This window comes from Motacilla alba, chromosome 1A, assembly GCF_015832195.1.
Source record: "Motacilla alba alba isolate MOTALB_02 chromosome 1A, Motacilla_alba_V1.0_pri, whole genome shotgun sequence".
Lineage (NCBI taxonomy): Eukaryota > Metazoa > Chordata > Aves > Passeriformes > Motacillidae > Motacilla > Motacilla alba.
In genome coordinates, this window is record NC_052031.1 from 46,808,120 (window position 1) to 46,834,965 (window position 26,846).

General features: G+C 45.6%; 6 protein-coding genes across 6 annotated transcripts; 3 read left to right on the top strand and 3 right to left on the bottom strand.

Annotated features, from left to right (window-relative positions):
* Positions 1 to 4,613: 4,613 nt before the first annotated feature.
* On the bottom strand, positions 4,614 to 5,694 carry LOC119708644 (histone H2A.J). Its single transcript, XM_038155241.1, has one exon. It carries the CDS (start codon positions 5,555 to 5,557, stop codon positions 5,168 to 5,170), a length of 390 nt encoding a protein of 129 aa, XP_038011169.1. The 5' UTR covers positions 5,558 to 5,694; the 3' UTR covers positions 4,614 to 5,167.
* A 136-nt stretch (positions 5,695 to 5,830) lies between these two features.
* Positions 5,831 to 6,336, top strand: LOC119708648 (histone H2B 1/2/3/4/6). Its single transcript, XM_038155245.1, has one exon. It carries the CDS (start codon positions 5,879 to 5,881, stop codon positions 6,257 to 6,259), a length of 381 nt encoding a protein of 126 aa, XP_038011173.1. The 5' UTR covers positions 5,831 to 5,878; the 3' UTR covers positions 6,260 to 6,336.
* Positions 6,337 to 7,439: 1,103 nt separating this feature from the next.
* LOC119708627 (histone H1.10) lies at positions 7,440 to 8,716 on the bottom strand. The gene has a single exon (XM_038155222.1). It carries the CDS (start codon positions 8,335 to 8,337, stop codon positions 7,672 to 7,674), a length of 666 nt encoding a protein of 221 aa, XP_038011150.1. The 5' UTR covers positions 8,338 to 8,716; the 3' UTR covers positions 7,440 to 7,671.
* Positions 8,717 to 20,086: 11,370 nt separating this feature from the next.
* On the top strand, positions 20,087 to 20,483 carry LOC119708651 (histone H4). The gene has a single exon (XM_038155249.1). It carries the CDS (start codon positions 20,110 to 20,112, stop codon positions 20,419 to 20,421), a length of 312 nt encoding a protein of 103 aa, XP_038011177.1. The 5' UTR covers positions 20,087 to 20,109; the 3' UTR covers positions 20,422 to 20,483.
* A 1,303-nt stretch (positions 20,484 to 21,786) lies between these two features.
* LOC119708634 (histone H3) lies at positions 21,787 to 22,304 on the top strand. The gene has a single exon (XM_038155229.1). The coding sequence runs from the start codon at positions 21,828 to 21,830 to the stop codon at positions 22,236 to 22,238; it is 411 nt and encodes a 136-aa protein (XP_038011157.1). The 5' UTR covers positions 21,787 to 21,827; the 3' UTR covers positions 22,239 to 22,304.
* A 3,921-nt stretch (positions 22,305 to 26,225) lies between these two features.
* LOC119708633 (histone H3) lies at positions 26,226 to 26,711 on the bottom strand. Its single transcript, XM_038155228.1, has one exon. The coding sequence runs from the start codon at positions 26,683 to 26,685 to the stop codon at positions 26,275 to 26,277; it is 411 nt and encodes a 136-aa protein (XP_038011156.1). The 5' UTR covers positions 26,686 to 26,711; the 3' UTR covers positions 26,226 to 26,274.
* Positions 26,712 to 26,846: the final 135 nt, after the last annotated feature.

The following is a 26,846-nucleotide window of genomic DNA, read 5'->3' on the forward strand; positions in this document are numbered from 1 at the left end:
CCCGACTCTTAAGTGCTTGGCTCATACAAAGATTGAACGTACACTATCGCCCTTTTTAGCCCGGGGTTCTAACCAACGGAGTTAACGCGGGGCCGCCCTGCATTGTCTCTGCCCGCCGGCAGCCCACGCGTTCCTTTGCTGCTCTGCGGTCCCGCCCCGTTGCCCTCTGCGCTGCTGACAGTTCCCCTGCAGCTCTGGTCTCCGTCAGTAGCAAGAGCGGGCCCTGCGGCCCCCAGCCCTCTTTTCGGGCTGCGGCGTCCCTTCCTCGTCCCTCCCCGCGGGTCTGCGGCAAAATCCCACCAATGCGGGGCCTCGCTCGGCGCTCCCGCCTCCCCCCACCGCTCCTGCGCCTCCCGCTCGCGGGGCGCCCGACGGAGCAGCCTTTCCCGAGCCGCGCCGCCTTTGTTCGGTTCTGCCATGGCGGCCGCACGGTTTTTTTGCGCACCCGGAGCCTCCCTCAGCTGCCGCCGCTCCGTGCGGGGCCGGCGCTGGGCGCGGAGCGTTCCGCGCTGTCCTGCTGGCGCGGAGCCGCCTGCCGGGCGCTGCGAGGGGCAGCCGGGACCGCGGCCCTGGCCGGGAGGGACGGTCCCTGCCGCCGGGGCGCACCCCGCGCAGCGCTGCCCGCACGGCTCCGCGCTCGCTCCCGGAGCCGCCGGCCTCGGGAAGAAATATCCGCTACCGAGAGCCCGCGAGCGAAAGGAAGCATTGCGGATATCACAATCGACTGTCTGTATGACATCTGAAGGGTGAACACTAGCGAAACAATTTTTATTCCAATGAGGAATCCAGATTTTTTTTCCCTGTGTTTCACGCTCTTTCAGAAAACATGTCATACATGCTTACAGTATGTCGGACTGTATTTGTGAAGTGAATGAATAAACACTGAGGGAGTTATGAGACTGTATTTCTAAGTTGAATCTGTTAAGATTTTAAATATTACTTGCACAGAATATAGCTGTGATGCCTAAGGTGCTTGCCAGTTCTTATTATTATTTTATGTCCGTTAAATATACCTACTGCTATAAAAAAATTATATCCTTTAAAAATAGTGCAGTTATTTATTTAAGTTTATTCCTTAATATAATGGAGAGAACCCCAGCAACATCTCCAAAATATTTCTGGAGATAAATATTCCCTAAATTCAGGGGGAAATGCAATTGAGACAGTCATGCTTCCAGTTACAGGTGACAAAAATGCACAGATCTTGTTATAGGTGTTGCTGTGAATTCCTTTTTCTTTCAGATTTTAAGAACTGCTACTCATATATACAGTATAAGGAGGAAAACATGTCTTTAATTTAGATTAGTTTTGCTTTTTTGACTGAACAGAATGGAGTAAGACTGTTCATAGACTAACTGGAAGATCTGTCAGTAGTGGACCTGCCAGGCTGGTGCCCAACATTCCCGTTTGGCTCCACTAAGTCTGCTTTGTTCTTTATATCTGAAAATCTGTGTCTAGCTATGTTTCCTGAGGCGGTTGGAAACAGGACTCTGATTACTTAAGAAACCCAAAAGAAATTATGCAAAAATCTTTTGGTATGTCAAAACAATAATTTTTTTTCTAAGGCTTCCTAAATGCAGAGCGAGGATCCCAGTATAACTTTTCCTTCCAGGAGTATAACCACTGCAAGACTTGGAAAATCCCTTTCCATTTCTGCCAGAGATGGGTGATGGAGAGGCTGAGACCAATAGCCTAAAGTAAATAGAACAGAGGCAAAGCCCTTTCCTCAGTAGGTGCAGCACATTGGATACAATTTAACATCCTGCCTTCTGGAAGGCTGCCTTGCCTAGGTGTTGCTGCAAGTGTGCATGGACATATTTCAGAGGTGTGTCTGTTAGGGATATACATACAGTTCTTTTATGGATCAGAGCATTTCCTTAGGCAAAAATAATTTTAAAAGAGGAAAAAAAATTTCTGCTCAATAAAATCAATAATAATGTTACTTCTACTGCTGATTGGAAGTTTTTTGTTTTTTTTTTTCCTTTTGATCAAAGTTTAGTGTCCAGTCTGCATGTTATACATACTACATTTCCCTTGTGAATTTGGGTACCCAGCACTAGGGGTTAAATGAGAAAGGAAACCTTTGCAAAACTCAGCTTAGTTAAAAAAAATTAAAAATCTGTAGCTTTTCAAGTGTGCACTAATTAGGACTGTTGCCCTAGTTCCTCATTAAGCTATAATGGGGAAATTGCATTTGTTTACTACAATAAGGCAACATCTTGCCATGACTGCACAAGAGGGTATGCAATTAGTAAAAAAAGTCATTGCATCAGTGGATTTTAACCAACTTCAAAGCTGCTTATAATTTTATTGGGAGCTTAAGTGGCAATTTAAATCCATATCTGTATCTGCTGCAACTGTCATAACAGGCATAATAATATGCTCACTAAAGTAAGATGTAAGAGCTGCTTAATAGGTACATTTTTCCTGGCTTCGCAAGCAATGCAGATGAAAAGGGCTGGAAAAGCTCTTTGATATTTAACCATGCAGTTTTAAGTCTTTTGCTGTATAGACTGACATCACGGCGTTATCTCCAAGCACAACTGTGATCCACAGCATTTGAGGGACCTTGGTTGCAGGCTTGGGTTTTTATTTTTGTCACGGATTCTTTAGAATGTGAAGGTGCATTGCAACCCAATGACACAGCTAAGGTACCGTGTGATATGGATTTCCTCTTTCCCACTGCTTTTTGCATGTGTAAATGAGATACACGTATTTATTTAAACTTGCTTAGCTGCATTCCTTCATCCACTGGAATTTGCCTGAAAGCTGTCTTTAACACCAGGAGATTTTCTAGCTCTCCTACCATTTAATCCATCTGATTTACTGGATTTTTACAGTGGAGACCTCATCAACAGTGATGGCAACAGCGGGGTAGCAACCGGTGAAACTGGCTGAGACAGATCCAGGGAGTGTCAAGGGGTGGATCTAAGCATCACAGAGGACGAAACTCCAGGCACTGAGGTGAGAAGACCAAATAGTGGAATAAAGTGTTTGGAATTTAAATTCTGAAGCAAATAATGAATTCCTGGTCAGATGGCAGGAAGGATTTGGAGGGATACACTGGGCTTAGCTCCACACTCAGAGGACGGGGCCCTCTCTTGTGCTACCAGCTCTGACCTCCACATACAGGAGTTTGTCCACAGAGAAAGCTGACTCCTGCTTGGATACCTCTACCCCACGGCCTTTTTGTGGAATTCCAGGGCTTTGACCTAGAGATACACACCTGTGGCCCAGAAAGCCCATCCTAACATGGGCTGCAAGAAAAGCAGCCTGAACAGAAGGCCGAGGCAGGTGATTCTCCTGTTCTACTCAGCTCTCCTGAGACCCCACCTGGAGAGCTGCATGCAGCTCTGTAATCCTCTGGCATAAGACGGGAATCTGTCAGAGCAGGTCCAGAGAGGGCCACAGAAATTATCAGAAGGCTAGGTCATCTCTCCCATGAAGAAAGGCTGAGAGAGTTGTGGTTGTTTGGCCAGGGGAAAAGCAGGTTCTGAGGAAACCCTATAGCAGCCTTTCAACACAGAAAGGCTTCTCTTCAGCCTGTAGGGACAGGAGGAAGGACAATGATTTTAAACTGAAAGAGGCCACATTTAGATTGCACATAAGTAAGGAACTTTTTTGCAAGGAGGCTTCAGTGGGACACTGAACAAGGCTGTCCAGAGAAAATGGGGATGCCCCATCCCTAGAGGATGTTATCCCTAGAGTCAGGCAGGATGGGGCTTGGAATAGCCTGGGCTAGTGAAAGGTGACCCTGTCCCCAAGCAGGGGTTTTTGGTTGAGATAATCTTTAATGGTCACTTCCAACCCAAACCATTCTGAGACTGAATTTTTCTAACAAACATGTATGCAGAAGTCTCTTCTGGAAACTAAGTGTAGAAGGCTCATGGATGTTGAGATAAAATTTTAATTACCATTGCAGTTCTTAAGGAAGAGAAGTGTAAGGGCCAGGAGATTGTTAGCTGCAGCAAAACTGTAGATCAGTAAAACAGCATACTAAAACCGCTTCAACCCTAAGCATGTACACTTAAAAACAAAACCTTTAGACACAGATACCATCTGCGGATACCAGATTATTCTCTCCACAAATGATCCCTGATAACCCACTTTGGCCATGGCACAATGCTGCCTAAAAAACCTCTCAGCTGCAGCTTGGGGATGCTGAGGAGGCACAGAGGGAGAATTGCCTTCCCCCGAGCCCAGAGCGCTCATCCTCTCCAGGGGATGGAAGGACCAGAGGGGCAGCAAAGATGAGACCAATCACCTCAGTGCAGTGTGCTGCAGACCATCAGATGAGGCTTCTGGGAATATCCTAGCAAGGGGAATCAGCCAGTTTTTCTCATAATTTATAATAATGACTATGAAGAGATTTAAGGTTGTGCTCTGGGGTGATATTTGTGCCAACAATAGAGAAAACTCAATATTGCCCACTGTTAATTGATGCAACGAGAGGAGTAGCAATGAACAGCGAGAGAATTTATGAGTAGAAAGTTTGAAAATGCCTCTTAAAATGGGAATATACCACCACTACAAGGTGCTCTTGAATTGAAGTGTTAGACTGTTCCTTTAGAGTGCAGGGCTAAGTAGAGATGCAGATCAAATGCCATTTGTGTTAGGGCATTCCAAATTTTATTTCTATATATTTAACACAAAGGGAACTTGACATCTTTTAAAGAATAAAAGGCCTTTAAAGGGAATGAAGAAATCCTTTATTCATTGTTAGATGTAGCTGCATCTGGGCTGTAGGATGGTCTATTCATGCTGCAAAGCTTTTGCCACTCCCACCCGTGCTTTAGCCACCGTCCTGTATTCTGCACCCTGAGGAAGCTGTGCAACCACGAAAGGTGAGCATAATCCCGAAGTACCAGCGCTTTAGTGAGTGTTACAATGAAGAAATGAAACAATGTTATTACAAAAATATTAACATTCATTTAGAAACAGAGATCGGAAAGGAAACGTATCAGTCTTCCTCAGTAGAAACAAAGTTTTTAAATACCGCAACACAAGTCCGTCAGAGATAAATTCGGTACTTCTGAAGACTCAGCACCTGAGCACCTTTGTAAAGAAAGCAACACAACTCTTTTCTGACTACGTGGGTGGCTCTGAAAAGAGCCTTTTGTTTAAAATGTTATGTCGTGCGAAGTCTGAGTAGCTTTGCTCGCCACATTTATTTGCTTTTAGCTTTGTGGCTCTCAGTCTTCTTGGGCAGCAGCACGGCCTGGATGTTGGGCAGCACGCCGCCCTGCGCGATCGTCACCTTGCCCAGCAGCTTGTTGAGCTCCTCGTCGTTGCGGATGGCGAGCTGCAGGTGGCGGGGGATGATGCGCGTCTTCTTGTTGTCGCGGGCCGCGTTGCCCGCCAGCTCCAGGATCTCGGCCGTCAGGTACTCCAGCACGGCCGCCATGTAGACGGGAGCTCCAGCACCCACCCGCTCCGCGTAGTTACCTTTTCGGAGAAGCCGATGGACACGGCCGACGGGGAACTGCAGCCCGGCCCGCGACGAGCGCGACTTGGCCTTGGCTCGCACCTTGCCTCCCTGTTTCCCGCGGCCGGACATGCTGGGAGCGCTGGACGGGGCGAGGCGGGGCACGGAGCAGCAGCGAGACAATCGGCCTGACGCAACCGCCGCGCCCCTTTTATCCCTTCCCTGGGCGGGACGAGCCCGCCGCCATTGGCTGGAACCGGGCTCAGCCGAAAGAACCAATGAGCGGGCGGATCGTGTTGGGACCAATCAGCGACAAGGACACGCCCGGCACGGGAAGGTCCAATCGCATTGCGCGGTGCTGAGACCGAAAATTTGCATACGCGTCTGTATAAATAGCGGCGCTGCGGCCATTTTGTGTGCTGAGCTTCCTCCGAGTGGAAAAGCGCTGCTAAAATGCCCGAGCCGGCCAAGTCCGCGCCCGCGCCCAAGAAGGGCTCCAAGAAGGCGGTGACCAAGACGCAGAAGAAGGGCGACAAGAAGCGCAAGAAGAGCCGCAAGGAGAGCTACTCCATCTACGTCTACAAGGTGCTGAAGCAGGTGCACCCCGACACGGGCATCTCGTCCAAGGCCATGGGCATCATGAACTCCTTCGTCAACGACATCTTCGAGCGCATCGCGGGCGAGGCCTCGCGCCTGGCGCACTACAACAAGCGCTCCACCATCACGTCGCGCGAGATCCAGACGGCCGTGCGCCTGCTGCTGCCCGGCGAGCTGGCCAAGCACGCCGTGTCCGAGGGCACCAAGGCTGTCACCAAGTACACCAGCTCCAAGTAGGACGTCTCGGATCGTCACTTTTAACCCAAAGGCTCTTTTAAGAGCCACCCACATACTCCTTAAAAGAGCTTTTACACAGTAGTGCCTCGGTTTTCTTGGGTATGGTAATCGAACTAAAAAAAATTTTGATAGAACTTTGACGCTTTAGTCAGCTACTTTTGTAATAGTAATTCCATGTCTTTCTATAACTTACCAAGGTAAAGGTATCTCGAATGTCCTCACTCTTCTTGAATGTAAACGCTTAAATAGTTTATCAATAAATTAATAAAAGGTATTTTTGTACAGTAAAAATAAGAGACTATACTTTATAATTTGTTCTATCCAAATTAAAAGCTTCACAGTTAAAATAGCAAACGTGCTTTGCGAAGATAAAAACAGCATTTAATAGCTTCTATAAAAAGGCGGAGGGAGAAATACTCGACCCTCTTTACCCTTTGTATTGATACTTCGGAACTGTCCTAAGCTGAAATATTTTGCCTTGTCTATAAGAAGACAAGCCCTACAGGACTGGGGGAAGGGAGGGCACCCCCGGAATGGGGTAGACGCTTTAGGGAAATGAGATCTCCCGGAACGCGGGGCCCGGGCAGCACGGGCGGGCTGGGAGCCAGCGCGGGCAGCGCTCCGAGCCCCCCCCCCTTCTCCCTTCCCCTCCCCCCTTCCCCTGCCGCGCGGGCTTTTCCGAATTTCCCGGGGGCCCAATCAGCGGCCGCGGCTGCTCCCCGCAGCCAATCACAGGCGGCCCCCGGCGCTGCGCAGCGCCGCGCGCCGCCCCGCCTCTGCCCGCCGCCCGCGGGGCTCGGCGCCGCCGCTCGTCCCCGCCGCCGCCGAGCGCTGTGGCTCCGGCCCGCCTCCCGCCCGGCGAGCGCCTCCTCGGAAAAGTAGGTCGGTCAAATCACGCCGAAATTATGACCTGCCCCACGCCAGCGCTGGCAAGCGGAAAGGTCATTGCCGAGGAAGCGGAGGAGCCGTGCTGACAGTTCCCTGCTACCGTCGCTAAGAGGTGCGGCGGTCGCATCCGTGCTGTTAGGAATCGCGCTGATTTAGAGCAACGAAAGGAACCTCCACGCCCCAGAAAGGTACCCGCCCTTAAGCAGTCCTTTTAACATATACACCCACTTGCGGTGCTCCAAAAAAAAAAAAAAAAAAAAAAAAAAAGAAAAAGCAGCCTTTAGAAAGTGTGTTCGCCGGGAATGTAAACTTTTATTTTTCCAAGTCTTAGTGTAAAACCAGGGCCCGAAGTAGTTTAGCGTCCCATCCACTCCACAGACGAACGTCCCACACGGATAGTGGAGAAGAGTTGGCTCTGCTGCAGGCACGGAGCTCGGTGACGGAGTGTATCAGCCCTTTTGGGGACAATAGTGGGTGGCTCTTAAAAGAGCCGTTGGGTTTAAAAGTATTTCCACTTCAACACTTCATTTCTTCGGCGCTGCCTTCTTCGCCTTGGCTGCTTTCGGCTTGGCCGCCTTGGGCTTGGCTGCTTTGGGCTTCACCGCTTTCGCCTTAGCCGGGCTCTTCGCTGCTGCCGCCGCTTTTTTGGGCTTGGCCGCCTTTGCCGCCTTCTTGGGGCTCTTCGCTGCTTTCTTGGCCGCGGCGGCCGCCGGCTTCTTGGCTTTTTTGGGGCTCTTCTTCACCGCCGCCGCTTTCTTGGGCTTCTTGGCGGCGCCGGCGGGCTTCTTAGCCGCCGGCTTCTTGGGCTTGGCTGCAGCAGTTCTCTTTTTGGGGGCTTTTTCCTTCACTTCTCCGGGCTTCTTGCTGAGGCGGAAGGAGCCGGAGGCGCCGGTGCCCTTGGTCTGCACCAGGGTGCCCTTGCTGACGAGGCTCTTGAGCCCCAGCTTGATGCGGCTGTTGTTCTTCTCCACATCGTAGCCGCCGGCGGCCAGCGCCTTCTTGAGCGCGGCGAGCGAGAGCCCCTTGCGCTCCTTGGAGGCGGACACGGCCTTGGTGATCAGCTCGGTGACGCTGGGCCCCGCGGGCTTGCGGGCTTTGGAGCCGCTCGCCGCCTTCTTCGGCTTCTTGGCGGCGGCCTTGGCGGCGGGGGCCGCGACGGCGGGAGCGGCGGCGGGAGCGGTCTCCGACATCGCTGCAGAGACTTCTTCCTAATCAAAAGAAAGTAATTGGGCTACAGTAACCCCGATGCCTGAATTTATAGCGAAGCGGTGATCTGTGATTGGTGCTTTGCAGAGCCCGCCTAACTGTTAGCCAGGAAGAGCTTTTCCTCCTCCGAGTCTGTGTTTCTTCGGAGTTATAAATTCATATTTTTCGTAAAACGAGTGCTGCAAAATCACCCCGCTTTCTTCGGAGAGTGAAGAGAAGACGGTGGGCTTTCATTCGGGCAAGTTTCTTGCTGTTTGGACCACAGATGGGAGAGAAAAGCCGTTTTAAACCCCGCGTTGTGAAGCCAGAAAGACCCCGGGAACGGCAAACTTTTGTTTTTCCTTCTAAATTAAAATAAAACACGTAGATAAAAAGTCTCCCCCGTAATGCAGGCTTACTCTTTGGGGGGTTTTCTTCAGGTTAGGACAGAAACCGAGTGAGCAGCTTGAGTATTTTTGTTGTAAATTGCTTTCAAAGACAAGGAAGTAACACAATTTCATGGCTAAGCTTTGAATATGGATAAAGATTCGGCTCTCTTAACCATATCTTTAACTATTAAGGATACGGTATTTCAACATATTTTCTTGTTGGGAGAAAGGAAGAGACCTTCCGAGAAAGATATACACTGTTGAAAATTGTTTGGAACGTGCCAGGGCTATGCTTTTTGTTGTTGGGGTGGGTTTTTTTTTGTGTTGTTTTGTTTTGTTTTTTTGTCTGGTGCTTTGTAAGTGGATAGAAAGATTTTAATATTTTTACAAATAGTCTGTCTGTAGAATGAAGCTGTTAATGCCTAGTTGATGCCTAGAAATCCCAGATAAACGGCTCGTTTAACACTTTGTCCCTCACAATAGTGGATGCTATTCTTTATGACTTACAAAGATCAGAGGCAGACTTGGAGAGGGACTATGTCTAACAGGTATAGATACACTAATATGTATTATATGCTACTTAAACAATTATGGAGCCAGCTGAAGCATCAGTTATCACCCAATAAATTAAATACTGTGGAAATCTGGCCTTCATGAATAAAACACTACAGTTTCAGTATAACTTACAAATAGTAGGACACTGATTGTTGTGGTTTTGTGGGGAATTTTTTGTTTGTTTTGTTTGTTTTTTTTTCCCATAGGTTTCAGATTCCTACAATTATTTTCTTTAAAGGAAAAGGAAAAACTCACTAATGAGGTTTCCATTCCAGGCCTAAGAATGCTGGAATAATTTTCAGACAATCCTCATAAATCAGAATAAATTTTAATTATCATAATCCTGTTTAATTATTGAGTCTCCTGAAGTCACCATAGAAATTAATTAAAACTTTTAAGGACTGCAATGAATTGTTTGGGCTAATTTTTTTATTAAGAAGACAAAAGCCTCGATTGGTTTCTAATTGAAAAGCTGCCAGAATTTTTTCCCCTTGATTTGAAAGAACAAGTTGGAATCAAACTTCACATTTTACCACATTGTACTTTGTAAAAAATTGTCATGCAAAATGTCAGTGGGCTGTTTCAACAAAGGAACATATTTTCTAGCCTGGATAAGTCTGAGATTCAAGATGACAAGAGGTATGTTACAAAGGGCCCTGATGTGCATTTTGATACATTAAATGTTGAAGACACAAAGTTATACTTGATAGCAAGAAGTTTTAATTTCAATGAGACAGATGAAAAGGATAATGGTACAGTGGGTACATTAAAATTACAAGTCAAAACAATAAACTGTGTCTCTTCCATATTCTCTTTTATTCCTATTTCTATTTTGTTGTGCTTGCATGCAGATGAGGTAATAAATACCCTGAAGGAGAGGAACGGTAAGTGGAGATTGGAAAAAATTAGGCTTGTCGGTAGTCCACAGTAAAAAACAGACTGAAGGGGATATTGAAGTGGGCTGCGAGATCTGCCATGCCTCTCGTGAACATGACATTGGCCCCACATCAGCAGCCAGAACAAGTCCACAGCAGCCGTAGGTTTTGAAGGTTCAGTGTGGCAAGTCTTGCGAACAGTGTGAACGCGTTTGAGAGGTAAAATAGTGCTTTGCTAGGATGAGGGCACTGTGCATATTTTCCAGTCTAGATGCACAAAAATAAAGCAGAACCTTACTGTAAGTGATACAAAGGGAGCCGGGAGGTGTCGTCATCTACCCGGGCCTGTTTACCCTGATGTACATTCTTCAGAGAATAAAGAGTGCACGACGGTTAATGTGCTTTAATCCCTGCAGCTTTGACAGTTTGGTGTTAGAGCTCTGTGCCTGCTTTATAACACTTGAAACTGGTCAAGAAACTGGGAGCGACGGGGAGCGGACAATGGCCGCTCCTAGAAGAATGCAGCTGTAGCCCCAGGGGTGCATCCTCCTTGCACCTCCCTCACATTCACACGTTTGAGCTTCAGGCTCGCTTTCAGTGAACCTGTTCTCAGCCCATCGGGAGAGGAGAGGTTTCCTTCCCTTCCCCCATTAACAGACCGGAGGTTAGAGATAAAGACAAGATAGAAAGTGCTGGGAGATCTTAGATCTTCCTCCTTGAGTAACGCAGGCATTAGAACTCCACCTGCAGCAGATAAGGATTGCTGTCCCTATTCTGTGGTACATTTTAAAGGCACAGGAACATTTCTGGGTGGCTTGGCGGTTTCTTTGTTTGGTTCCTTCTGTTTTGTTTTTGTAAGGAAAGCATATGAAGAAGATTGTGAGCGTTGCCATGTGAAGTATTTCAAGGGTAGAATGTAGGACTTCTCTCGCTTTTAGTTCTGGGTGCATCCCTGTAAATCTGTGCTCCCTATTTGGAGTCGCATTTCTGAAGTCCTTTGCTTGTAGCCTGAGACATTGGAAGTCTTGGCAGCTGGCCTCCGGCATTGAGTGTCAGCATCCTTTATTGTATCTTCTCCTTAACCATCACACTGGCTCTTATCTGCGGAGAATTGCCCCTGGCCTACTTCTGAGAAGACAAAATGTTCCTGGTCTCACCATCCATTTCTGGGCAAGGAGATTTTTCTTCCTCTTCTCTCTCTCTCTCCCCCATCCTCTTTTTTTTTTTTTTTTTTTTTTTTTTTTTTGGTGTGTGTTAATAAAGAGAGGGGATTTAGAAATAAGAGGTGGTGTGAGAAGGGGAGGCTTTTTAGGGGTTATCCCTGCACACTCTGGGCCAAGCAACGACATTTTCTACTTAATTTGGTAAAACAAACTTGTCAATTGCTTTGAGCAATTTTCAAGTTTGCACTGCTGGAAATAGCTGTTAAATGCAACACTGAACCACAACGAAAATTCTCATATTTTAGAGACTGATCATTACAAATAGCATTGACATTGCCTTGGGTGTTTTATTGGTAAGAGAAAAAACACAAAGCAAAGCAAGCATCTGAGCACATAATTTATCAAGTAATCAGTGGTAGATTAGGGAACAGTTTTAACGAGACAGAGAAGTTTTCTTTGTGTTGAAAACAATTACTTGAAAATAAAAAAAGTTTTGAGAGTGAGCTGGTAATAAAAATAGTTTGCAGCTTCCGTGTGAAGAGATGATATTTAAATGTGACTCATTTAATAATTAATGAGTCACAGCAAATGTTTTAATTAATTAATCAGCAAACATTTTTCAGTCTTCTCCCTGATTTCCTTTCCAAGCACCCTGTACAATTGTTGTCTATGTTTATCTCTTACTGAGGAAATCAAACAATTTTTTTTCCCTCTTTAAATGTGCACCCAAAACATGGCCTCACTCCCTTGCACCATCACACTCATGCCCAGATTTTCTTGCTCAGCTGTGTAGGTGCTAGTGCAGGTTACAGAGGACCCTACAAAATGACAAAGTATTTCTTATGTGGGGATCTTCAAAACAAAAATAATTCATATATAATGTAAGAATTCCTAAGACTGTATAGTAGAGAAAAACCTTTTTTTCTTGTCAAGAAAGAAGCTTCTCGAGGAGGAAAAACATCAGACAAATAAAGGCAAACAAGACATCCAGGCTGCAGGAGGAGAACAATCCAGATAAGCTGATTAGACAAATTTAGCTGAAAGCCTACACTCACTTAATTACAATTACTATAGTTAGGACAGTGAAGATACAGAGACATTGACAACTTTTTGCTGAAGCGTGCTGTCTTCTTAACAAATAGTAATTTTGCAGTTGCTCAAGTAATCACTCTTAATATTAGTAATAAAAACACCATAACAAGATCAAAAAACATTAGTCAGGTTTCTGTCATGCTGAAAATACATTGACAATACTGATTCAGCAACTGCAAAGTTGATACGTAGGGAAGATTAAGATTCAAGGTGTCAAAGAGTTTCAGTAGTAAAGAAGCCTACATCCTTTTAGTTATGCTTCACTCAAGCTAACAAAAATATGTGGACAGTTATTTCAGGGTTAGGACAATCACATCTCCTAAAAAAAGTATCTCATCTTTTAATCTAACATCAAATGCTGCAGGTCCTGGCCATGCTCAAAGAAGGATCAGCCAGAGCAGGGGGACACTAAAACCCCTATGGGGAGCAGGCTCCAAAAATGATTTCTTACATTTAACTAGAATTTCCTGTGTTTCACTTTGAGCCCATTGCCTCTTTTCCTGGGCAGTACTAAGAAGATGGATCTTTGTCCTCTATTCCCCGACAGGATATGTGAACACATTGGTGAGACTCTCCTCACGTGAGAGATGCTCCAGGCCCTTGGTCACCTCTGTGGCCCTTCGCCGGTCCCACCCCGGTTCTGTTCTTGTTTCTGCTGCACCGGGGAGCCCAGAACTGGGCACAGCACTCTGGTTTCTCTCACCAGTGCTGGCCGGAGGGAAACAATTATTTCCCTCGGTACCGTTTTGCACATTGTCCTTCTCCAGGGTAATTTGTGAAGCCCATGTATGGATTAACCCTGAATGACACTCCCAAGACTTTTAAAATTTTGGTAGTTCAATAGAGACAGCTTCAAAAACCACTTCAACTTCTCACACAGTCCTTCCTTTCAAGGCTTGTCAAAATGAGTTTGAGCAACTCTGATTTGGCCTGGTGCTCATGCTGTATGTGACTGAAGGATTTGTTAAGGCTAGTTAGAGTCTCAGCAAAACTTAAATTCCTACAGTCTGGAGTGATCAAAAGGTGACTGATTGATCAAAGAAGTGACTCTTCTGCCATAACTGCTAAATGTTTGCTAGCCAGCAAAAGAGGGCTGTGCATTTTAATGAATGACGCCCCCCCAAATATTCTCTTTTGCCCATATAATGAGAGCCTAAAGCATCAAAATATTCCTCCCAGCTTCTGAAATCCTTTGGATCAGAGATCCTCTTCTAACCAAATTTTACATCTCTCCATCCATCCGTGGGACTGAGAATTATTGCTAGTAGTAGTAGTAGCAGTGTTGGTAAGCTTAGGAGCCTCAGTAATGAGCAGGATTCTGCGCTACCCTGTTCCACAGACCAACTAACCTTGTATGGATTTCAGCTGAAGGAAAAGAGGAAGAGGGTAAGTGCAGAAAGATGAAGAAATATAGGGATCTACATGCTAAAACATGGAAATGTAACTCTACCTGTAACTTTCACAGAGTGCCTGGAAAGAACTGGATTATGGTATTTCAAACTAAGTGCCATGCTGTCCATCCTCCCAGGGGTGCACAACAGAGTAAATCTTTTTTTTTTTTTTTTTTTGTGATGGATATTGTAAATACTGACTCAATCAGAAAAATAAACTGAAGCTACCCCATCCGTATAGAATTGCTCAGTCCTACCCAGGATGTACATGTTGTCAGATGCCATTTCCTAAGATATCAAAGGTAATTCCAGCCCTTTGTTCTGAGTGGGGGGAAATAAGAGGCTGGAAGTTTTCCTGGGACAATATGCTGCAGGCCCAGCTATGCACCCAGACTGTGCAGCCTCTCTTACTCTTTAGGTATCTGAAGAGTATGGCCAAAACCTAAGTAGAAAATCAGTAATTTGGGGTTACAGATGAATGCATTTCTCAGGTTACAGACTCAGCACACACTGAGGAAGGTATGACTCATTGATGTTGAGTTGTGGTAATTACAAGGTCAAACAGTTTCAGGGAAGATATGAATAAAAAATTAGAATTTACAGTGCTGAAAACAGATATGAAGAAAGACATTAAAACCATGTGTAATAGGCTTTTTCCAAAATTTACTTTAGGAAGTGTCTCAGTACAGGGTGCAATGTTTCTCTAGAACTTGCTGATACACTACAGATTTTCTCTCAGTTTCATTTTGTTTCATTTTAGAAAAGTATTATAAATGAAATTAATAATTAGGAAACACCTAATTATTAATTATTATTATTAATAATAATTATTATAACACTTAATTATTATTAATAATATTATAATTATATTAAATATATAATATAATATAATATAATATAATATAATATAATATGATATAATATAATATAATATAATATAATATAATATATAATTATATATAATTAATAATATTATGATTATTATTAATAATAATGATTATAACACTTAATTATTATTAATAATAATAATTATAACACTTTCCGGGTAGAAATTTATATCTAAATGTTTATGTTTGTCAACTATGAAATTAAACTGCAGTCTCAAACAGCCTAGGACTGCAGGTATCAGCCCTTGGCCTGGTATAATTTTATTTATGGTTTGAATTAAAGTCTACAGAGCTTGTATATAAATACTGTGTGTATCAACTAGGAAAAATAGTTAAAATGTTTGAGTACATTTTATGTATTGAAAAATGCCGGATAAGAGACACTGCCTTCAAAGATGTGTTCAATTCTTCACCTGAAATAAACTGAATCAGCTTTACCAATACTAGGAAATATTGCAAAGCTGCTACTGTCAGCAGGAGCTGACAAGCACCTCGGTAGATCTGGCTCTTCAGATTGTAGTTCTGTGTTGATGATGAATCAAGACCAGTATGTTAGCAGGAAAGAATCACAGCGGCTGCTTCCCTGAGACTGGTGAAGAAGATCTTCTTCTGTAGTCAGGAATGGTGTACTCCTATTCTGAGTTTTAGGCCCAGTTTTTAGTTCCAAATTTCAGGTAATGAGAAGTGAACAGTAAGTCAATGCACAGAAGAGAGAAATAGTAATTGTCAGATGTCTAAAAATTCTTCCCCGATGAAAAGGCAAGTGTTGCTGAAGGACTCTGAAAGAGAATGCTGAAAAACTAAAGTTTCTTCTTGAACACTTAGAAAATTATGAGAAAGGAAGTGATTTTTCCTTAATGTACATTGTTGAAAGTAAAGGAGCTGATGTTCTTTGCAGCAAGTTAGCAGTAAGGAAATAACTTCTAATATGGAGTAGAAAATGTTACAGGGAATGACAGCAGTCTCCAAGAAGGAGAGTGATTAAGTCTCAGAAATAAAACGGGTTCTGTTGACTTGAGAGTGGATAGAGTGCAACAGAAACTGCTCATGTCTAGGTATAGGTAATTATCATAGAACTGTTGATTAAAGAGTGTCTGTGTGGACAAAGGAGGAATGTTGTATGCAATACACTTGACATTTCATGATATTTTTGGAACCATCTCCCAAGTGTTCTTGTTTGGGATCAGAGGCACTACAGGCAGGATCAGCAGGCTCTTAGATATTTGAATATTGTCTGTAGCACAGGGCCAAGGGGATATAGTCAACAACTCAGTGTCTGCAGGCAACCAGTTATCCAAACGATGCTCCAGGGCTGGTAATATTTAGTGTTTTCTGGAGCAACCTGGGTGCTGAGGCAGAATGTACAGTTAGCTGGTGTGGATAGCACACAGTGAAGAAGGCTAGACAGGGTCAAAAGTAATGCTTTCACACAAAAGGGACGTTAATAAACCCGAGGTATGGCCCGACAGAAATCTCGTGCAGCTTGTTGAAGTGCCAAGGTGTGCACAGGAAGGCCCTTGCCGGCCATTTCCTCAGCAGAGCCCAGGTGATGGCTGGTCTGAGCTGGGCAGGACATGGACATTGTGGTGCATTCCTTAACTGCTGTATCCTTAAGGACGAGCTGCTTTGTGCAGATCATGACCATGAACAAATCCCTGTAAGTGCCTGGGGTTTTCAACTGGAATTCTTCTGTTTTCCAACCAAGTGTTGCTGTAACAAGAACAGAGCACAGCAGCAGAGTCTGGAGTCATGAACAAAAGGCACATTGCCATTTTTCAGAGCTGGCTTCCTACAGAAACACATAGCGCAAGACAATATTCAATAAATTCCTACAAGGATGCTCACATTAGATTTGCACTTGGAGAAGTATGCCCCAGAGAGACCATTTGGACAAGGCAGTACCTCAGCTGCTTTTAAATACTTACAGCCCTGTAAGGGTTGGCAGAGTTCAGCTGAAAAACGTACTGCCCAGCCCAGCTCTGCATGAGCCCGGGCAACCAGAGGAGCTACTCGGTCTCAGCTGTGCAAAAAACGTGGCGCTTACAGCTCTTCCTGGATTCATCTTTCTAGCTTAATCAAGGGACAGTGCATCGTGAGACCTGCGCTGCTTCAATCAAAGGGCACTTTAGAAAGAAGGGAAAGGATTTGAGAGAGGCAAAGCTCCTGAGCATCTGTGTTGGCTGGGGTTGCTGAGTGGCTGGTTTGCTGTTTACTGTGTCTCTACCAGAAGGCAGGAGCAGATTTGCATGGAGTGCTACTGAGCTCAGAGCCCCACAGACCACTCCGGAGCACTTGTTTGTTAGAGCTCTCTCTGGTGTTTTCCTCAGAGAAGCCCAGGAATGCTACGGCCATGGCCAGAATTTGCAAAATATTGTTGCCCTTGCCCCCCTTACGGGTTATTGACCATGCCCACTCTCTCCCATATCCTATAAAAGCTCCATGTGAAGATCTGGGTATTTCATTAACTTCTCAACACACCAAATCTGATCCAGGAGTTCCTCCAGCCTTTTTTTTGTGGACCTATTCAGCTATACCAGCTGTTCCAGCTGTTCAGTGAGCCTGCAAGACTTCAGCTCGTGCAGGGAGTGATGGGGGTGAGGCCCATGCAAGGCTCCTTCCCAGCAGTGACTCAGACAACCTGCCCACAAGAATATTTTTGGAAGATTTTGCCTCTCTGTGGATCATCTGATCCATAAGCCACTCTGCGTGAGTGGCAAACTGTATCCTCAAGGATCAGCCTAAGATGCTGGACCACGACAGAGGTCTTTTCTTGATTTATCAGTCCCTGCCTATTTTCTGAATTCGGCATCAAGAAGGAAGTTGGAAACAGCCCAAACCAGGACTACAGCCCAAACTCTTATCTTATCTGACCAGCTGCAGTGGTTAAATAAAAAGATGAGAATGGGTCTCCACCTCTGACTCTGAACTAGCAGGGAAAGGCAGGGAAAATACTAAATTAGTTATCAGTGTACCAGTCATTAAACAAAATTTGTGGTATTTTCTAGTTTTTCTTGGACAGCATAAAGCATTTCTGCGCTTCTGCTAATGCCAGAAGATTCCCTCCAAATGGAAAATCCACACACGCAAATATTGACTTTTGTGCTTCAGGCTCAAAATCAGAGCTTTTGGTGCTTAAAAAATTTCTCACCAAAACGATGTGTGCTGGTCTATTTCAGTAGGCACAGCTTCCCAGCCTGGCTTACGCTGGAGCTGTGGTGTGTGGGCATGGCGATACAGAGAGCAAAGAGCACCGGGGTAGATTTAGTAGCTTAAGGACTGCCAAAGAAGTCAGACCTTGTGCAGTTGACAGTCCTGCCCGGAGGCAGATCCCAGCGGATCCCGTCTCCATGCTGTAAGAGTTGAGTACTCTCCACCAAGGTTCTTTCAGGTATTACATGAAGGGAATTTAGTGTTTAATTTTGAATTTTCCTAATGAGCATATTCGATGTTAGATTGTGTTTTTAATTAGCAGAAGGATACTGTACTGAAATTGCAGCCAAGCATAATAAAGCATTTGCAATAGACAGTTTAATCACAGGAGAAACAAAATTCTCGTTACTGGTCTCTGTATGCTCAATATCAGTGCTGCTCCCCCTGCCCAGTCCCTGGGAGGGAATGGGTCGGTTGGAATCATCTCAAGCCCGTTGCTATCTCCAAACTTTTCTATTTTTTCCCCAGATTTTAGGAGTTATATTGGGCTGATTCACATGTACACGGCCCATCCTCCCCACCCCTCATTTTCGTCAGGTTTGCTCAGGACGCAGTGAGTCCTTGCTGATCATCTGAGGAAATCTGATGATTCTCTGGTGCAGCTCTCTTGTCTAAACCAGGGTAACCTCTCTGTCTCCCTGATGTTGAAATGAGCACGGTTTTCTTTCCAGTGCGTTGTTCCTCCAGCTCGTGGTGGTTTTGCCCTTCTCCTCTGAGCTCTCCTCTCTTGTGGGAATATGCCGCTCCGTCAAAAGTGCTCAGGTTTTCAGCGCAAAGGAAGAATTTATCTCTTTCCTCCAGAAGAGATCTGTGTTTTCAGCACGGCAGATCACAAGGGCATGAATTCAGTGCAGAGCAGGGATCTGTACAGCCTGCCTCATCCACACAGGGCTTGTGCGTTTCCAATCCTCCTCGGAGAGTGACACGGAATATTTTGAAGGGGGAAGGAAGCACCAGCTGCCAGTGGGTGGAAAATAAGAAATATGAAAACTTATACAATACTTACCCTAAATTCAAAATTATTTGTTTGAAAGTACAAACATGTTTCCAGAATTTTATTCATATAAATTCTTAAAATATGATTTCTGATAATATTTTTTTTGACTAATGTTGACCGAAATTCAAGGTAACATATAATGAATGATTTTTTAAACTTTAACACTTTAAAAGAGTACACAGAAATTATGTTTGCCTTTCATACATAAAAGGACAAGAGAAGAACAACATTATTTTGAGATCAGTTTTTCAGCTGTACCAGCTCAGGACGTTTTTACATGATGACATTTGGAACGTCCTAAGACCATTCCTGACTTTCACAGAAGGTAATTCAGAATGGCTTTTGTTTCCAGTATTGATATAGATGCACACACACACTCTCACACACAGACACACACACAGGAAAAAAAAACAGAATATAAAGATCAAAGAGCCTAATCGATAGTAAAAAGCAGAGTGATTTTTTTTTTTAATAATCAAGGAACAGAAATTTCAGTCTATAGTTTCTGTAAAGGTCATTTTGCAAAAAATTAAAACCCCAAAAATTACCCCACTGCAGTAGGTCAAAATGAGCAAAATTAACAGATGCCACAAACTAATATAACTTTAATAATATAAAATAGATTCTATTTCACCTTCTGGTTAATATGTGATTACAGACAAAAGGTTGCTGCTGTAAAATTGGAATATTTAAAAAATGGGAGGTGAAGATCAAAACAAAGAAACCAATAAAATTAAATATTATTATAAAAATATTTAAAGCTGTTAAGAGATCTCAAATCATTAAAAAGTGTGAAGCAACGTTTACAGCCCTTTTAATACAAATTAACCAAAAGTGTACGACAAAATGAAAATAAAGAGAATTTGAACTAATTCACACCAACCCCTGCCAGTGCAACAAAATATAATACGCGCACATGTGGAAATGCTTTATACAAGGGGGGGAGTTTTCTAACTGTATGAACACGCACACCGCTGGAATTTTTTTTCCCGGAGGAGGTTTTTCCTTTGCTTTACCTGCCGGACTTTACAGCGCCCTAAATGGGGAACAGCGCGCCGTGCTCCATCATCGGTGACGCCACCGGGAAAATGGGCGGGAACTCCGCGCGCGCTCTTTCATGCAGTCTTCAACCAGGTCGGACCGAACCCTATAAAAACTGCGGCGCGGGCAGCGACGCTGTAGTCTGGCAGTGTCGTCGGCAGCAGGCTTAGTGTGATCATGTCTGGCCGGGGTAAGGGCGGCAAGGGGCTCGGCAAGGGCGGCGCCAAGCGCCACCGCAAGGTGCTGCGCGACAACATCCAGGGCATCACCAAGCCCGCCATCCGCCGCCTGGCTCGGCGCGGCGGCGTCAAGCGCATCTCGGGGCTCATCTACGAGGAGACGCGCGGCGTGCTCAAGGTCTTCCTGGAGAACGTGATCCGCGACGCCGTCACCTACACGGAGCACGCCAAGAGGAAGACGGTCACGGCCATGGACGTGGTCTACGCCCTCAAGCGCCAGGGCCGCACCCTCTACGGCTTCGGCGGCTAAAGCCTCGCCTTCCTACCGTACCAGCAACCCACAATCACAAAGGCTCTTTTAAGAGCCGCACACTTAAACTGAAAAAGAGCTGTGTCGCTTTAAAAGCGTGTGTTGACTTTTTCGAAATTTTAATAATCACTTTCTTATTCATTGGTGTTTTGTAGGATAGTACTTAATCGTTTGTCAAGAGACAATCTCATTGCTGAGCGAAAGAAGGCTGTCTTGGTTATTTAAATGTTCTATGTTTAAAACCGTATAATTGCTACCTAAGAGAGTTTAAAAACAAAACAATGTACATGTAGCCTCCTGTTCCGTTCTGACGGCTGAAAGGGACGTGTCTCCCTGCGGGCATCTCATCTGAGGGATGATTTTCCCCCTCATTGTGTAAACAGTAACAGGAGATACCTAATTATTTTTAAGTACAGTTAATTCCGATTGTGATGCAACACGAGAGGTAGTAGCTCCCTAAATTCCCTCTCAATGTTAAATAAAGGGTCCCCTTTGTCCTCTGAATGTCGTGTGTAGGAAATTGCCCATTCTTTGTGCCTTCGCGGTGTTTAAGGTTAGGAATACACTTCCTTTTGATTCGTGGTGCCAGAGGTGCTCTCCGTACCTGGTGTCAGTATCTGCCTTTCGCCTGAGAGCCCTTCTGCCATCGGGCTCCAAGGGCAGCTCAGCCGAGCAGGGAAATATTGCACATACATTCAGCGAGGATAAAGGAAAACTCACCTCATGCCTTGCAGTGCCTCAGCAGCAGCCTAAGGCTTTTTTGCATGCTGAAAGCTTGAGTCATTTGAAAGCACTCTCCCTGGGATTAGAAAACTTATATTTGCAATTAATTTTAATCCCGAAACATTTACCCTGCCAGATGGAAAGTTACACAAAGTGGAAACGAACAGCTCCTACCACAACTCCCTCACAATACACAACCCCAGACACCCCGTAGCAGCGAAACTCCAAGCCCCAAAGTACTGTTACGATTCCTGTTCAGAAAAAAAAAAAAGGTCAGTTAGAGAAAAAAAACCCATGAATTTTCTATGCGTTCAGCTCAGCATAATTTGTGATTTCTCTTTTCCCGTTTGGACGTTTCTCGGTGAAGGGCTCGTTTTTGAGAGAGACTGTGAAAGCTGTGGAGAGCACGGGAGCGCCCTGCACCCCCCGCACCCCCTGCACCCTGCTACCTGAGGCGGGGCCGGGGGTGGGGGAGGGCGCCGAGCGCGCGCGGGCGGCCGTTGGTGAAGGCGCGCGCGCCCGAGGCGGGCTTTTCGAAATTAAAAGCACCCAATAGGAACGGCGCGTTCCTGGCAGCCAATCAGGGAGCGGAAGCGGCTATAAAGGCGGTCGCGGCAGCCGGGTGGGTTCATTCCCCTCGTGTGTCTCTGCTGCGGCGGCTCGCGGCGGGTCCCGGAGCGGCGATGGCGCGCACGAAGCAGACGGCGCGGAAGTCGACGGGCGGCAAGGCGCCGCGCAAGCAGCTGGCCACCAAGGCTGCCCGCAAGAGCGCGCCGGCCACGGGCGGCGTCAAGAAGCCGCACCGCTACCGGCCCGGCACGGTGGCGCTGCGCGAGATCCGGCGCTACCAGAAGTCCACGGAGCTGCTGATCCGCAAGCTGCCCTTCCAGCGCCTGGTGCGCGAGATCGCGCAGGACTTCAAGACCGACCTGCGCTTCCAGAGCTCGGCCGTCATGGCGCTGCAGGAGGCCAGCGAGGCCTACCTGGTGGGGCTCTTCGAGGACACCAACCTGTGCGCCATCCACGCCAAGCGCGTCACCATCATGCCCAAGGACATCCAGCTGGCGCGCCGCATCCGCGGCGAGCGCGCCTGAGCCTCCTGCAGCAGCTGCACTGTATGTGGTTCTGAAATAATTATCTCACACCCTAAAGGCTCTTTTAAGAGCCACTACATTGCACAAGAGAGTTGAAACACCGCCTTATAATTTCTTCAAAAGCCAGTGATTCCAGAAGTCTTCAGAGTTATTGCAATTCCAGTTAAAGCATGCCTGTAAATTTTTGTACTTAAACTGCTTTCTTGTTTTAGGCAGCGTTGCGTGCTGTTTTAGTGAGGTGCTTCCTAATGCCCATTCAGCTGTACAGGGCAAGTAAATTGCACGAAGCAAATGAGTGTTCAAATACAGGAAATGGGACATATCACACTAGGTCAGACAGCCCAGGCTTGTTTTTCCCTGCCCCTCTTCCTTCCCCCCACCGCCAACTTGATACTTTCTGTCAAACAGTCCATTGGACGTAGTCCAGGTTTACAGCATTGTGGAAGGGATAAACTGAGTTAGCATTAGAAAAAAAGACATTATCAAGTTTCAAACAGCTTTTAATTATTATACTCCATCACTGCTTTTACTGTGATGTACTATTGAAATTTTAACTGGATACCTCAGCTCTGCCTGTATCACGTGACTAAAACAGGAGTGCTACGATTATGAGCTCGATGATGGGATTAAAAGTTGAGAAATTCAATAATTTAGTCTAATTGCTTTTTTTTGGGGGGGGGGCAGCGGGGGGTGAGGGTGGGTTTATGTGTGTTACGGTTGAGGACAGGCTGGGGAGGATGGCCAACGAGTACCTGGAAAGGCAAAGAGAATCCAGCTGTTGGTTGTTTCCTACAAGTCCTCTATTTCCCCAGTACATGGAGACCACTGGCACAGAGAAGGTTTTGTGGCTTCTGCTTGGGACCACCTCAGCTGAGGAAAAGAAAGCAGCTGTCAAGGCTTGGCAGATTTTGCCAATGGGAGACCTGTAGGAAATTGGCTTACGCAGTTCTGAGAGTAAATACAAGTGTTTTGTGTTTGATGACAAGAAAACTGAGTCAGTAGAGGAACATGCACGGGGAGATTAAAGGCCAACACCTTGCAGAATTCAGTTGATTCAATTAAACTTTTTAGTCAGGAAATTACAGATGGCCTGTAGTTCAATCTCTGCTTGCGCCAATTCTTACAGACCGTCGCTGGTTTAGTTTTTTAGAGAGATCCATCTTTCTACAAATTCATAAATAAAGCACTGAGATTTCTGTTGATTTTGTTTCTTTGGGGTCACATCTTTTCCTCTGTCCTTGACAATGGACTCCAGCCTGTCCAAAACCCTTCTGCAAATGTTACCAGCCAAATAGTTCTGAAATTAAAATTCAAGTATTTGAGTATGGCATGTGGGGAACCCGGTCAGAGGTTTCATGTGGTATTTTTCTGAAACAATACCCACGAGGTAAACATGGTATATACAAGAAATACTCATAGCATAGAGATGTACCTATGAAAGTAAATATAAACACATATATGTAAATGTTATATACCTGTACAAACACCTTCATACTCTCCCTTTCCATTCATACATTTCAGATCCATCCATCTCTTTCTCAGTTCCCTCTGCCTCAGCACCATCTGGAATGTTTTCCTGCAGTTCCAATATTATATGGTGTATTAAATAATAGAAACTGTGTCACAGCTGGTACTAGATGATCCCTCTAAGTCTCTTTTAGTTGAAATGGTTTTATTATCTTTTATTCTTTTGCTTGTACATCACCACTTGCAGAGTGGGGTGAGAATTTATACAGGTCAGTGCTCCTGCTGGAAAAGTCCAGGGGCTGGGCTGCGCCTAAGTGAATTTAAATGGAATTCTGTTATTCTAATACTAAAATTAACAATGTATCTGCCTGCTCTCTAAGACTTCGGTAGCCTCCATCCTGATACCACTCATTGCTACACATTTGCAATTTATAACTGACTCACCTTCGTGACTAGGCCCAAATGTGAGGTCAGTAAAGGTTAAAAGGACTAAAGGCTTAGAAGTGTTACAATTGTAAATAAGAAGGCAGGGGGTCCCTGCTGCCTGCTTATAGCGCATACCCAGGCTCTAGAAAGAGCCCGCCCTGATTCCAGTCTCTGGAAGCTGCTCTCAAAAGTGAATGAGGGAATTATTCATTATGACTGGGAAGCTGTTAATATCTTCTCTGTGTTCTCAGGCTGTATTTCAGTGATCTCCTGTAAAATTGCTGAAAGGGACAGGGTGGGATTTTACAGCATTGACATGGTGCTGCTTGTTAGAAATAATACAGGGTTTCTTTGCTCATTTATTTTTCCTAGTTACTGTTAATATGCTCTATTACAACTGAAGCAGAAGGAAGAAAGAAAGGCTGAGGGCATCCTTCCATTTATTCTTTCCTCTGACTTTTAAGAGAACATGGAACTTTTCTGGCCTACTGAAGCATTTCCTTCTCTCCCCAGGCTGTGAGTTAAAATACAACATCATGCTGCTCAATCAAGATATGGAGAAATATTCATCATGCTCCACTATGCAACTCTCCTTCCATTCCAACCTTGTTCCAAAATCAGGCCATGACGATCAGTAAATTAATTCAAGGGGCTTTTTGTGCGAGGAAAAAAAAAGAAGGGAGAAAATGAAAGGGATAAAAGGTAGAACCCCCCCAAACAAATCTTTTTCCTATCAGATTGGTCAACTCAGCAAGCCTTTCTACTTTCTTTTCCCGACCACCCAAGCGCTGTCTCTGCAGACTGGGTCTGCAGCCCAGCATCTCCAAGCAGACAAATGGTGCCCAGAAAGCCTCTAAAGACAATAGGTGGCCACTCTGGCTTCTAACAGCAGCCCTCAAGTGCTCTCCAGTCCTCAGGACTGCGGCATCCCAAGTACCAGATGTCAATTTTTTCAGATCTGGTAACTTCACCCTGCAGAAGAAAGGGAGAGGATTCCGAAAATAACTGGAGAAATATCAGCTACTAATGTATCTGAGGTTTAATTTTTTACTCCTTCTTTTGAATCTCAGATTCCTGTTAGGCTGACCTTGCCTCATTGTAGAAATTTGAACAAAGGTGGGTCCTTAGAAACCTGAAAATTGCAGGTGTAAATATCTGTCCTTCCAGAAAGGCATGAAGAACGCTGAAGAGGTGGCTGCAGAATGACCACTCAGCATACATCATATATGGTGATCACTGCCGGAGAAATGCGAGTTAAAAGACAAATACATTTATTGTCGTTAGTGCAAGAACACATAAATTTTCACACCATGATATTTATAAAACTTATTGGAAATAGTGCCTCCACAAAAACAAAACATAACAAAAACCCAAAAAAAACCCAAACCCAAAACAAACAAAAAAACCCACAGACAAACTAAAACCACAGACTAAACTAAAACATAACTAAAAAGTTATGTATCATTATTGTAACAAATCTTAAAAAGTTTGGTAAGTTATTCCTGTCTACAGTACTTTTCAAATTTTCTTGAACTTTTCAGTTACTTTTCTGTGCTGCAAAAAGCTTCATGACCTCTGTGCCATCAGCATAGTGGTCTGTTGTTTTAACACCGGGTATACCAAAATTTATCAAATCTGAGATAATCCAAACTGATTTATTGCGGTGGATATTCTTGTTCCTGGCTTAAGAATTGTTGGAGCAAGGCGGCAGCCCCCTTAAGGCAATCCGTTTGTTAGGTTTGACAGCAACACAGAACAGTAACACGGGAAGTTTCTGCCCTTGCCTCGAGCCAGCCAGCCAGGGTTGAAGGTGCAGATTTCCTGAGCACGGGTCGAATCCAGACACCGGCGTGCCACTATGAGGCCCCTCCACCCCCGCTTTTTTTAAAGCTGTGTCACAACCACCACTCACGGGGATCTAAACCCCTCCATCCTGCCTGAGGCTCTCTAATCACCCTACTTTAACAAATACTTCTCACAATTCTCCTATCTGGTATTTTTATAGAACTTGCTCATTTACTATTTGGTAAAGCATCCGGCACGAAATTAAAGAGAAGTTTAAAGCAGCGCTACAGCTCTTTTTGATGTGCATGTAGTGGCTCTTAAAAGAGCCTTTGGGTTTGCGTGGGCTGCTACAGGGATCTCAGGCGCGCTCGCCGCGGATGCGGCGCGCCAGCTGGATGTCCTTGGGCATGATGGTGACGCGCTTGGCGTGGATGGCGCACAGGTTGGTGTCCTCGAAGAGCCCCACCAGGTAGGCCTCGCTGGCCTCCTGCAGCGCCATGACGGCCGAGCTCTGGAAGCGCAGGTCGGTCTTGAAGTCCTGCGCGATCTCGCGCACCAGGCGCTGGAAGGGCAGCTTGCGGATCAGCAGCTCCGTGGACTTCTGGTAGCGCCGGATCTCGCGCAGCGCCACCGTGCCGGGCCGGTAGCGGTGCGGCTTCTTGACGCCGCCCGTGGCCGGCGCGCTCTTGCGGGCAGCCTTGGTGGCCAGCTGCTTGCGCGGCGCCTTGCCGCCCGTCGACTTCCGCGCCGTCTGCTTCGTGCGCGCCATCGCCGCAGCGACACCGACTCTGAGGGGGAGACAGAGAACTGCTGGCAGCTGCGCGCCCAACGCCGGTATTTATAGAGCAGCCCCGATTCTGATTGGCCGCCAGGAGCGCGCTCCCATTGGCTGCCCGGGGATCCGGGGCTGCGGCGGCCGGAGCCGCTCGG

Excerpts from the sequence above, each read along its gene's own strand:
- LOC119708644 (XM_038155241.1), bottom strand. The coding sequence starts at position 5,557 with ATGTCCGGCCGCGGGAAACAGGGAGGCAAGGTGCGAGCCAAGGCCAAG.
- LOC119708648 (XM_038155245.1), top strand. The coding sequence starts at position 5,879 with ATGCCCGAGCCGGCCAAGTCCGCGCCCGCGCCCAAGAAGGGCTCCAAG.
- LOC119708627 (XM_038155222.1), bottom strand. The coding sequence starts at position 8,337 with ATGTCGGAGACCGCTCCCGCCGCCGCTCCCGCCGTCGCGGCCCCCGCC.
- LOC119708651 (XM_038155249.1), top strand. The coding sequence starts at position 20,110 with ATGTCTGGCCGGGGTAAGGGCGGCAAGGGGCTCGGCAAGGGCGGCGCC.
- LOC119708634 (XM_038155229.1), top strand. The coding sequence starts at position 21,828 with ATGGCGCGCACGAAGCAGACGGCGCGGAAGTCGACGGGCGGCAAGGCG.
- LOC119708633 (XM_038155228.1), bottom strand. The coding sequence starts at position 26,685 with ATGGCGCGCACGAAGCAGACGGCGCGGAAGTCGACGGGCGGCAAGGCG.